General features: G+C 37.1%; 1 protein-coding gene across 1 annotated transcript; it reads right to left on the bottom strand.

Annotated features, from left to right (window-relative positions):
• Window positions 1–4,453: 4,453 nt before the first annotated feature.
• On the bottom strand, window positions 4,454–5,486 carry LOC112093537 (germin-like protein subfamily 1 member 17). The gene is made up of 2 exons (XM_024172203.1): window positions 5,354–5,486; window positions 4,454–4,998 (listed from the first exon to the last, which is right to left on the bottom strand). Exons 1-2 carry the CDS (start codon window positions 5,484–5,486, stop codon window positions 4,454–4,456), a joined length of 678 nt encoding a protein of 225 aa, XP_024027971.1.
• Window positions 5,487–12,827: the final 7,341 nt, after the last annotated feature.

Here is a 12,827-nt window from a genome sequence, read left to right as displayed (position 1 = left end):
ATATCACTTTATAATTGTATCTTAAAATATAACCTTTATGAGCCCAAAATCTGTGTTATCGTATCCAAAAGCTTCTCTGAACAATCTCGTCCATTAATTATGTTAACATAGGATCAAGGAGATCTTTGTTACATGTATCGTAACTAGACCCATCCATGGTCACGTATATCAACATAACCAAATGACATATATCAAGTATGGATATGTAGCATGGAAATTACATGTAATGTGATCTAAACATGCCTATTTCTATTTGGACCAACTTTATTCTTTATGAGATCAAAACAAAAACTGAATCATAGTGAAAATAAACTGCATACTTTATTTCTATAGATAATATCCATAAACAAAAGATGTGTCTATAACAGAAAAGCATATAAATACATACTCCCACTAATTCAGCATATCGTCAAATGATACAACACCCATATGAGCAGTGTGCTCATGAAAGACCTTAGGTGGTAGCCCTTTAGTAAGTGGATCTGCAACCATGGAGTTTGTGCCAATATGCTCTATAGACACCTAACCACTCTGAACTCTTTTCTTAACAACTAGGAACTTGACGTCTATATGCTTTGACTTCGTCGAGCTCCAGTTGTTATTGGAATATAAGACTGCTGACTTATTATCACAAAATAACTTAAGTAGTTTTTCAATTCCATCCACAATTCGCAGCCCTGTGACAAAATTCCGCAGCCATATTCCATGGTTGGATGCCTCATAACATGCTATAAACTCAGCTGCCATGGTGGAAGAAGCTATGAGTGTCTGCTCTGCACTCTTCCAGGAGATAGCTCCTCCAGCAAGTAGATAGCTATAGCCTGAAGTGGATCTATGACTGTCTTGGCATCCGGCAAAGTCAGAATCTGAATACCCAATGATCTCTAACTTATCCGACCTCCTGTATGTGAGCATGTAATGTTTTGTTCTCTAAAGATATCACATTACTCGTTTGGCTGCTTTCTAATGATCCATTCCCGGATTGCTCAAACATCTGCCTAACATCCTAACAATGTACGCAATATCCGGACGCGTACAAACTTGAGCATACATTAGACTTCCAACTACTGAAGAATAGGGAATCTTATGCATTTCCTTAGTTTCAAAATCTTTCATAGGGCATTGATCGAGACTGAACTTGTCTCCCTTAGCAACAGGGGTGTCTCCTGGTTTGCAAACTTGCTTGCCAAATCTCTTAAGTACCTTCTCAATATAAGACTTTTGTGATAATCCAAGAATACCCCGAGAGAGATCTCGGTGTATTTGAATTCCTAATACAAAAGATGTGTCCCCAAGATCTTTCATCTCAAATCTCTTTGATAGAAATCTCTTAGTTTCGTGCAACAAACATATATCGTTACTGGCAAGTAATATGTCACCGACATATAAAACTAGGAAAATGTGTTTACTCCCACTGAACTTGTGGTATATACAATCATCAACCGCATTCATCTCAAAACCAAATGAGATGACAACTTGATAAAATTTGTAATACCATTAACGGGATGCTTGCTTAAGCCCATAGATGGACTTCTTTAATTTGCAAACCATATTATTTGCATCGCTACAAAGTTTTCTGGTTACACCATGTAAATCGTGTCATCAATGTCACCATTAAGAAACACAGTCTTTACATCCATCTGATGCAACTCAAGGTCAAAATGTGCCACTAATGCCATTATTGTCCTGAAAGAGTCTTTCGATGAAACCAGAGAGAAAGTCTCTTTATAATCAATGTCTTCCTTTTGAGTAAAGCCCTTTGCAACAAGACGAGCCTTATATCTCTCCACATCACCTTTCGAATCCCGCTTGGTCTTAAATATCCATTTGCAACCAATGGGCTTCGCACTTTCAGGCAATGAGACGAGTTCCCAAACGTCGTTGTCTTTCATGGACTTAATCTCTTCATTAATGGCATCAATCCACTTCTGAGAATTAGTACTTTGCATGGCTTAATGAAAGTTGATTGGATCATCTTTCACCAATCCAATGTCATTCTCATGTTCTTGGAGAAATATGATGTAATCATCAGAAATCGCACTTTTCGTTTCTCTAGTGGATCTCCTTAATGACAATTGTTCTTGAGGTTGTTGATTGTGTTCTTCAGGAATAACCTGTTGGCCTTGATCGGGGAGATTTTCAACACTGTCTTGTGGATCTGGTATTGTTTCTTGAACAACATCAGGAATATGAGCCTAATCATTGTCAATAGCAATCGTAGAAAGAGAAACGGATTCCTCTTCAAAGACAAAATCCGTAACCTTATCTCTCCCCCCAAACACAATATGTCCTCAAAGAACCGGTCATTTCCTGTCTCAAAGAATGATCTATATATGGGATCATAAAACTTATACCCCCGAGGTCATTCAAAGTACCCAACAAAATAGTTGCTCACTGTTCTTGAGTTCAGTTTCTTTTCATTTGGCCTAGAAGGCCTTGTTTCAGCTGGACAACCCTAAATGTGTAAATGTTTTATACTGGGCTTCTTGCCCGTCCATAATTCATAACGAGTTTTAGCAACTGCCTTAGTTGGAACTCTGTTAAGAATGTAAGCTGCAGTCTTTAGTGCCTCACCCCAGAGTGAATCTAGTAAGGTAGTATGACTAACCATACTCCTCACCATATCCTTTAATGTTCTATTTCGTCTCTCAGCAACACCATTCATAGTAGGACTTCCTGGCATGGTGTACTATGGGACGATACCGCACTCCTCTAGGAATTTGGCAAATGGCCCTGGATGTTGTTCACCTGATCCATCATATCTACCATGGCATTCACCACCACGGTCAGATCTGACAGTTTTAGTCCTTTTGCCAAGCTGATTCTCAACTTCAGCTTTGAAAACCTTAAACATGTCCAGTGATTGAGACTTCTCATGAATGAGATAAAGGTAGCCATAATGTGAGTAATCGTCTATGAATCTAATAAAATATTGTTGACCATTCCATGAAGCCGTAGAGAATGGCCCAAAAATATCCGTATGTATTAGTTCCAAGACGTCTGAAGATCTATTGGCACCTAATCTCCTTATGTTTGTCTGTTTCCCCTTAATACACTCAATACTGACTTGAAAGTCTGACAAATCAAGAGGATCAAGAATTTCATCTGACACAAGTCTCTCAATTCTTTGTTTAGATACGTGACCTAAACGTTTGTGCCAGAGTGAAGCAGAATTCTCATTTGTTAATTTGCGTTTTGTACCACGTGAACTCACATGCAAGGTTTCATTATAAGAGGCAATAGTATCAAGTAAATAAAGGTTATCATAAAAAGATAAAGAACCAGTACCAACAATATTTGAATTCAACGAAAGACTAAACTGATTATTTCTAAATGAACAAGAGTAACAAAATTTGTCCAAAACAAAAATAGAAATCAAATTTCGTCTAAAAGATGGTACAACATATGTCTCTTTTAAATCCAAATAATATCCAGTCTTTAATAATAACCTACATGTCCCTATAGCCTCAACTTCCACTGATTTGTCATTGCCTACATAGATGAATCTTTCAACATCATTTGGCTTTCAGTAGCTCAGGCAACCCTGCATTAACACACTTATGTGAGTAGTAGCACCAGAATCTATCCACCAAGTGTGTCTTGGTACTGAAGCTAAATTAACCTCAGAACAAACCAAAGTGAGAAGCGTACATTTCTTTGCACGCCAAGCATGATATTTGGTACAATCCTTCTTCATGTGTCCAGGTTTCTTGCAAAAGTAATAGCAAAATTCCTCATCTTGTTTCTTTTGTTGTTTCTTTTGGGCTGGACCTCCTGCAGCTTCTTTGTTCTTCTTCCTTTTCTTGTTATTGTCCTTAGAGGTACTAGCTAAGTGAGCACTTTCTATCTTTTCCTGCTGCAGTCTTTCTTCTTCTTGCAGACAATGAGAAATGAGCTCATTAAGAGTCCATTTGTCCTTTTGGCAGTTGTAACTGACCTTAAACTAACTGAATTGTGCAGGAAGAGAAATCAAAACTAAATGTATGAGTAAATCCTCATATAGTCCTAACTTTAGTGTCTTTAGTTTCGAAGTAAGATGAGACATTTCCAATTGGGACAAACAAAGACATATATTTCCAAATAAGTTGATAATTAAAGATATGACATTCTCACTGGCTTACGTTACTTACTACTGGCTTATATATGTTTGTATGACCTTTTTTCTTTTCTTTTCTTTTTTAATAATAAAAGGATTTTTTTTGGGTTTAAAAACAAATTAATTATCTGAGTGGGCGTAGAGAGGGATATATTTAATTAGCTAACCCGGAATACCAAATATAAATATGTGAAATACCATTCTCAAGTTTATTTAGTCATCAACAGAGTCATTGATCGTTACATGTGGTAAATAACTGTTATTAAAAAGCATGCATGTAATTGTATCGTCAGAAACATGACATTGATATCAATAGTACTCAGCAAATCAGGTGGGCCGGCTATGATCATGATCAGCTCATGCACCAAACTTCTTCTGAAGCTTTTCAACCACATCCTTGTCCAACATGAACGCCTTAGCAAGGACCTCAGGGTTGATGGGAGGGTGGGACCCGAACACGGTGTCAGCGATGGTGATGGTTCCCGCGAATTGGCTGCCGAAACCGACGAAGGCCACGGCCGGGTACTTTCCAATGTTGAACTGAAAGTGAATCATCCCAATCGGGAACACATACACGTCTCCCTTGTGAAGAATCTTCGTAAACAGGCGGTTTCCGTCTTGATTCGACGAAACGAAACCGACGTAGAGCGTGCCCTCGGCGACGAACAGGATTTCGGTGCTGCGCGGGTGGGTGTGAGGTGGGTTCTGCCCGTAAGGCGCGTAGTCGATGCGCGCCAGTGACACGCCGAGAGTGTTGAGCCCCGGAATGTTGTCGACATTCACCATGGTTACGTTGGAGCCAACGGCGTTGTTTGTGTCTCTGGGGATGTTTAGCCCTGAGAAGAAGAAGTCCTCTGCCTTCACCAGCTCAGGATTCTTGCAGAATTTCCCGTTCACAAACACTGATCATATGAAATGATTAATTGAATTTACAGTAGTTAGAGAAACCAAGAATGAAAACTACTGGAAATTATATCAAAAGTCATGAAATAATTAATCGTATTAGTCTGTTCTTAGAGGATATAATATACTTATGCTTTAATGTTCTTCTCTTGCTTTTCTTATGTTTGTGGTACTAGACGATATCCACCGGATTCTATATATATATATATATTGCTTAAACATAAAATAAAATAAAAATAAGAAAATTAAAACTATCCACTCTTTCTTCCACGAGTAGAGATGAATAACTTAGTGTGACCGTTGGCAAGGAACTAGAATAAAATAAAGAGATAAATATGGAACGATAACACTTACAAACATGTTTAGGGTCATCAATTGCTACACAGAAGTCCTGGAGAGGGCCAGGGTCGTAGGCACATGCAATGTAAGTTGCCATAGCCAAAGCAACGAGTGCCAAAACGAAATTAACACTATTAATCTTCGTCATCCCTAATTAATCTCTGCGATATGTGTCTCTATATAATAATACTTTATTTGAGAGAGAAGTGATCAAGCTTGCTTGCCTGTTATGTCTATTTATACATGAGGGAGCTCATGAATATGCATTGAGTAAGTTTTTAAATTTCCGACAGAATATCGCTTTCAACAGGGTCTCTACGTACACCCGTTCTTTTTTAATTATTTTTGAAGGAATCGAATGTGATTAAAAAAGGTAATATGATATATCCATATTCGAAAAATAAAATCTTGTCTAGATGCGTATTTGTTTAAGTACATGATTGATTAACATATATATTCTCAATTACAAAATAGGCTTATAGATTTCTGTCTTTTCGAATTATATAGATCTTATCATGAAAAGATTTCATGACATATAGTGTTTAGTTGTTACGAGGTGTCTTTCAAAGAATTAATGTTCTTTTGTTTCAATGTTTGCCACTTAAATGAATTATTTTTCCCCTATCGACTTTTTGTTGTTGACGTATCATCTTATACATTCTATGATTAGTTTAATTGTTATGCCCGTAAAATGGTATTATTTCTACTCAAATCACTAAATATTGATGGTGGGACTCACTAAGTACTTTTTTCATCATGATTTTCCTCTATTTTATTCGTCTTTTTTACCGAAAAACTGATTGCGATTTTTTTCACCCATTAATTATATGCTTCTTAACCAATTTATTCCTAACAAAGGGTTAACTTATATAAGTCGCCATGCCTAGACTCCATCAGCAATAGAGGATGCATAAACTACGGCACTTTATTAAGAAAATTTCATTTCAGTACTATATATCTATAACGCACTAATATTTTTAAATTCTTCTTCTTCAAAATCAAATATATATGGGTGTAGTTTTAATGGTTACTCGAATATTTATCTATTAATTGGTATTGTTATTTTAACCGTAAGATATTAATCCGACGGTTGTAATAAATTAGATAGTTGATCAAAAAAGTTAATGACAGTTAATGAAATTGGATTCTTATCACGTCACGTCTTTAAATTTTCATATTTAATAGTAACTACCGATAAAAACGTAACCATTGAAAATAAGTATATATATATATATAAATTCCTATATCTATCTACATCTTATCACCTTTTAATTACTTGTACCGTTTTACGTCAAATTCTCTTGTTCATGTTTTTTGAACCTTTTCCTTTCTTTTCTGATAGGCCTCTCTATTAGTAAGGTCAGTGTTTAATTGTTGGATCAATTATGATCACATAAGATTAAAAAAAACTGAAATAGTAGAAAATAAGCTAACATAAAAAGCTTAAGAAAGTATATAGGCCAACTTTTAGGTATAGAAATTAATAGGCCATAACTTGTCAAGTTATGGTTCATAACCAGATAAGTTATGGACCAACTTATCAAGTTATGGTTCATAACCAGACAAGTTATGGATAAAAACTGTGAATAACTTGTCAAGTTATGGTTCATAACCAGAAAAGTTATGGACAAAAACAGTAATTTGGCCTATTTATTAACTTAGGTAAACTATTGGTCTATTGATTTTAATTTATCTCAAGTCTTGGTTTATTTCTCACTTTCTCCCTAAGAAAAAACACGCTGGACAAACTGTTGGGTTCCGCCCCATTTGTGGGCTGGAACAAAGAATGGGCCTTAAGCCCAAATGCCAAAAAAAAAAAAAAGAAAGGTTGCTACTCACATGGGTAGCACACCAGAAAAAAGAGAAAAGAAAAGAGTAAGGAGAATCGGGGGTGCAGAGGGCAGCTGAGAAAACCAGAGAAAAAGAAGGGAAGAAAAGGAGAGAGAGAAAGAGAAAAAGGGGTAGGGTTTTAGTACTTGTGCAAGACGATTGGGTGGCGAAATGTTGTCGGTTTTAGCTCAAATTTGATATGGAGAATCCTTGTGGCTAGCTCTTCCAATCTACTGGACTTGATTTCTCATTTAACCTCTCTTTAGTACTCTCTTGAGTACTCCTAATTTGGTGAGACCTAAGCTTTTCTTTGGTATTATTGTTATTATCCATATTTGATGATGATGTCTATATTGTTAGTGAACCAAGAATAGTGTTTCTTGATGATATTATTGTTGTGAGCCTCTAGTTTGATTCTAGAGAGAAACTTTGTAATCCCATTGTTAATATAGTGGAAGAAATTTAAGTGGCCTAAAGGTCCCGTGGTTTTTACTCTCAATTTGAGAGGTTTTCCACGCTAAAAATTGGTGTTTCATTTGTGGTTGATTATTTTGATTAATTGGTGCATTAGTTGTTTGACTTTGTTGGCATTTTGTTTGAGATCATTTTTTATCACACAAATAGGGAAAGTCTTATTCCGCAATTATTAGTATTAATTTTCCCAACAAACTGGTATCAGAGACTTTGGTTGGCTAGAGGCTAATTCTTGTGTGTTGAAATTGAAGAACAAAATTCGTAGGGGATGATAAAATTAACCTCATCGAATTATTCCATTTGGAAGTGCAAAATGCAAGATTTTCTTATTGTTAAAAATTTGTATGGGCCTGTTATGGGCAAGTCAAAGCCAAAAAAAATAAGTAATGATGATTGGGAAACATTACACATGAAAGCTGCTGCTACGATTAGATAATGGGTTGATATTAATATTTTTAATCACTTTTTTGAAGAAATGAAAGCCGATGCACTTTGAAAGAAATTAGAGGCTATGTATGAGAAGAATACCTCCAGAAAGAAAGCCTCGATCATTAGAAGACTTGTGAATTTAAAGTACAAAGATGGAAAAAGTATGACTGAGCATACTAGTGATTTCCAAGGCTTGGTGAACCAATTGGCCACAATGAAAATGCCTCTTGAAGATGAGTTGCAGGCATTGTTACTTCTTAGCTCTTTGCCTGACAGTTGGGAAACGTTAGTGGTATCACTAAGCACTTCAGTGCCTAGAGGAAAGCTAACCATGGAGATGGTTAAAGAAAATTTGTTGAGTGAAGAAGCCAGAAGAAAGGAAAAGGGTGAATCTTCTTCTAAAGTACTTGTTTTTGAAAAACAAGAAAGGCGTGGAAGAAGTAAAAGTAGGCATTCTCAGGGTCATGGCAAAAAGGATACATTCAGGGGAAAATCTAAAAGCATGAAAAATGTCAAGTGTGAAGAAAGATAGCATAATTTAGAAAAGAGAACAGGGTGAAGGAAATAAAGATGAGAGAAAGACTAATACAGTAGCCGCCGAAGGTGATGTTACCATCATTTGTGATGATAGTTGTGTTAGTCTTGTGTGCCAGGAAAGTGATTGGGTGATTGATTCTGGCACCTCATTTCATGTTACTCCTCATGGTGATTTCTTCACTTCTTACTCTACTGGTGATTTTTGCAATGTCAAAATGGGAAACAGTGGTGCCTCTAAAATTGTGGGCATTGGAGATATTTGCTTGGAAACTATTCTTGGAAGCAAGTTGGTACTCAAGGATGTTAGGCATGTTCCGGATATTCACCTAAACTTGATCTCCATAGGCAGGCTTGATGATAAGGGTTTTACTAGTTATTTTGGTGAAAGTAAGTGGAAGCTCACCAAAGGTTCTCTAGTGGTTGCAAGAGGAAAGAAAATGAATACACTCTATGTCATGCAAGCTAAGCTTCACAAAGGAGAGATAAATGTTTTTCAAAAGGGTGCAAGCATTGATCTATGGCACAAGAGGCTTGGCCACGTCAATGAGAAATGATTACAACTTCTTGCTAGAAAGTAATTCCTGCCTAGTTTACAAGGTATGCCTCTTAAAACTTGTGTTGATTGTTTCGCTGGAAAAACACATAGAGCTGCATTTCATTCACACCCTCCATCTAGAAGATCAAATATTCTTGATTTGATTCATACTGATGTATGTTCTATGCAAGCAAAAACTCTTGGAGGTGCATTCTACTTTGGGACTTTCATCGAGACCATTCAAAGAAAGGTTTGGGCTACTGCTTTGAAAACTATAGACCAGGTGCTTGATGTCTTTAAAGAATTTCATGCCAAGATTGAAAGAGAAATAGGAAAACAGTTGAAATCAGTTCGCACTGATAATGGTGGTGAGTACAGGGGACCGTTTGAGAATTACTGCAGACTCCATGGAATCAGGCTTGAGAAGACTCTAGCAAAGACACCTCAGCTTAATGGTGTAGCGGAGAGAATGAACAGAACAATTGAAGAAAGAATCAGGTGCATGCTTTCTCACGCAAAGCTTCCTAAGTCCTTTTGGGGGAGGCCATGAGAACTGCATTCGATTTGATTAATCTTTCTCCAGCAGCTGCCTTGGATGGTGATGTTCCAAATAGAGTTTGGACTGGGAAAGATGTCGCTTATGATTACTTGAGAGTTTTTGGCTGCAAGGCGTTCGTTCATATTCCTAAAGATGGGATATCCAAGCTTGATGATAAGGCAAAACCGTGTATTTTCTTGGTGAAGTTACCTAAAGGCAAGAAAGCATTAAAAAACAAGTGGGTTTACAGGTTGAAAACTGAGAACAATAGCTCACAACTAAGGTACAAGGCAAGGTTAGTTGTGAAGGGGTTCGGTCAGAAGAAAGGTGTCGACTTTGAAAAAATATTTTCTCCCGTTGTGAAGATGTCATCCATCATAGTTGTTCTTGGTCTAGCTGGCCGCTTGAATTTAGAGGTAGAGCAACTTGATGTAAAAACTGTGTTCCTTCACAGTGACTTAGAAGAGGAAATTTTTATGGAGCAACCATAAGGGTTCAAAGTTAAGGGAAAATAGCATCTTGTGTGCAAGTTGTGGAAGAGCTTGTATGGGCTCAAACAAGCACCAAGACAGTGGTACAAAAAGTTTGACTCTTTCATGATGAGTCATGGGTACACTAGGACTTCATCTGGCCATTGTGTGTTCATTAAGAAACACTCCAGTGATGATTTCATCATCCTTCTGCTATATGTTAATGATATGTTGATCGTTGGCCATGATGCTAGCAAGATTGAGAAGCTAAAGAGAGAGTTAAGTAAGTCTTTTGCCATGAAAGACTTGGGATCGGTGAAACATATACTTGGTATGAAGATCTCCCGTGATAGGAAGAATGGGAAGTTATGGTTATCTCAAGAAAGCTACATTGAAAAGGTTCTTGAAAGATTTAATATGAGTAAGGCCAAGGCTGTTTGTTCTCCACTTGCAGGTCACTTCAAGCTTACAGTTGAGCAATGTCCTACAAGTGAGAAAGAAAAAGAAGAAAGGAGCAAAGTGCCATATGCGTCTGCAGTTGGCAGTTTGATGTATGCCATGGTCTGTACAAGGCCAGATATTGCTCATGCAGTTAGAGTTGTTAGCCGATTTCTCTCCAATCTTGGAAAAGAACACTGGGCAGCAGTAAAATGGATATTGAGATATCTGAGAGGTACTTCTAATGTGTGTTTATGCTTTGGCAGTGGTGAGCCTACTTTAGATGGGTACACATATTCAGACATGGCAAGTGACATTGATTCCAAGAAGTCTATTTCGGGATTCCTGATGACTTTTGCATGGGGAGTAGTCTCTTAGCAGTCTAAGCTACAAAAGTGTTCCACTTTATCTACCACAGAAGCTGAGTACGCAATTATTGAAGGTTGTAAGGAAGCTTTGTGGATGAAAAGGTTTCTTGAAGAACTGGGCATGCAACAAGAGAACTGTATTGTCTACAGCGACAGTCAGAGTGCCATCCACCTCTCCAAGAATTCAACATTCCATTCGAGATCCAAACATATTGATGTTAGATATCATTGGATTCATGATGTGCTTGAAGGGAAGCAGTTATACTTAGAGAAGATCCACACCAATCGGAATGGATCAGATATGTTGACGAAGACTTTGCCTAAGGAGAAACTTGAAGCTTGTAAGCAGAGAACGGGCTTAGTTGAGCCCACCAAATGATGCGGAGGGGGAGTTTGTTGGGTTTCACCTCATTTGTGGGCTAGAACAAAGAATGGGCGTTAAGCCTAAATGCCAACAACAACAAAAAGAAAGGTTGCTGCTCACGTGGGTAGTTGATGAGTTGAATTTGTGTTTACATTTTTGTTTTCCCGACTCATTATTTTGTGAGTTTTTAGGTGTTTTTAGAAGTTATTTATGTGTTTTCAATTTATTTTGTAGGTTTGTTTCAGTTGGAGTCCATTGGTGATTTTTGGGAATTTTTGGAGCAAAATTGAAGAATGGGCGCTAAGGCTTTGTAAAGGGGCACCTAGGCTTCGAAGATAGAGGAAAAACAAGTTTTTCAGTACAACAAACCCGAGAGCAAAGCGCCTAGGCGCCATAAAGTCGAGCCATGGCGCTACGGAGAAGAAAATCGTAAATCGTAAATTTGCCAAGCAGCGCCATGGCGCCTAGAGACAGAGCCATGGCGCCACTTCGAATTTCTAAAGGCATGTGTTATGACACCGCAGTGCCATTGAAGCAGAACCACAGCGCCAGTTCGGGATTTTCATGTTTTAATCTCTAAATAATTACCAAAAGTGCCATTACGACCCCGAACCTATAAATAGGAATTTTTAGACTCACTTAGGTCAAGCTGAGACTTAGAAAAGAAACAGGAGAACTTTTCTACTGTAGAGGAGAAGACGAATCAACCGGGAATGGAATTCTGCTTCAATTCGTCAAAATAGTTTCTCCTTCTTCTCTTCTCATGTTTAAGAATATTGTTAAGATGTTTTATCTTTTCATTATGTTCTAAGTTTCCTATTCTAGGGCTACGATGTAGCCGGATCATGATGTTTTGAATTATGTTATCTTATCAATCGAAGAATTATTCTTCCTAGTTGAGTTTTCATTACTGTTCTTAATGCTTCTAATTAATTGGCCACTAATTGGATGATTAGTTAATTCATAATGAAACCGGAAGGAGATTTATGTTTTTTGATCATTGTGTTGAATTCCATTGATTGCATGTAAGATAAGGATATACTTCCATGGTTGGTGTGGTTGCTATATGGAAATCCATAAAACTTAATGACTCTTTAATTGTTTGAAATTCACATAGGAATATAGTGGGTTAGCAATTAAAGGGATTTTTGATGTAACTTGGAAGGGAGCATCGATTAATTTAGGGATTTTCGACTGTCAATTAAGGGGAATACTTTAAGATTGATTTGATAGACAATTCAAGGCGGAATGATTTGGTGAAATCGGAAACCCTAGAGCTTGTTAATATTGAATTTTGATAATTACTTAAATTGTTAATTAGATTATTTAGTTTTATTTATATAAAAATTCTCACTTACTTGTTTCGTTCAAATAAAGTTAGTATTGACACAATTTCAATAATTAATATTTTTCAGTCCTCGTGGGACGATACTCGTTTCTACGAACTTTACTACTTGATACGATAACGTGCACTTGCGTTTACAAAAATTCGTAATAGTAGCACAC

This window comes from Morus notabilis, unplaced genomic scaffold (genome assembly GCF_000414095.1).
Source record: "Morus notabilis unplaced genomic scaffold, ASM41409v2 Scaffold7, whole genome shotgun sequence".
Classification (NCBI taxonomy): domain Eukaryota; kingdom Viridiplantae; phylum Streptophyta; class Magnoliopsida; order Rosales; family Moraceae; genus Morus; species Morus notabilis.
Note: the sequence above shows the minus strand (reverse complement) of the source record. Positions and strands in the feature narration are given on the sequence as shown.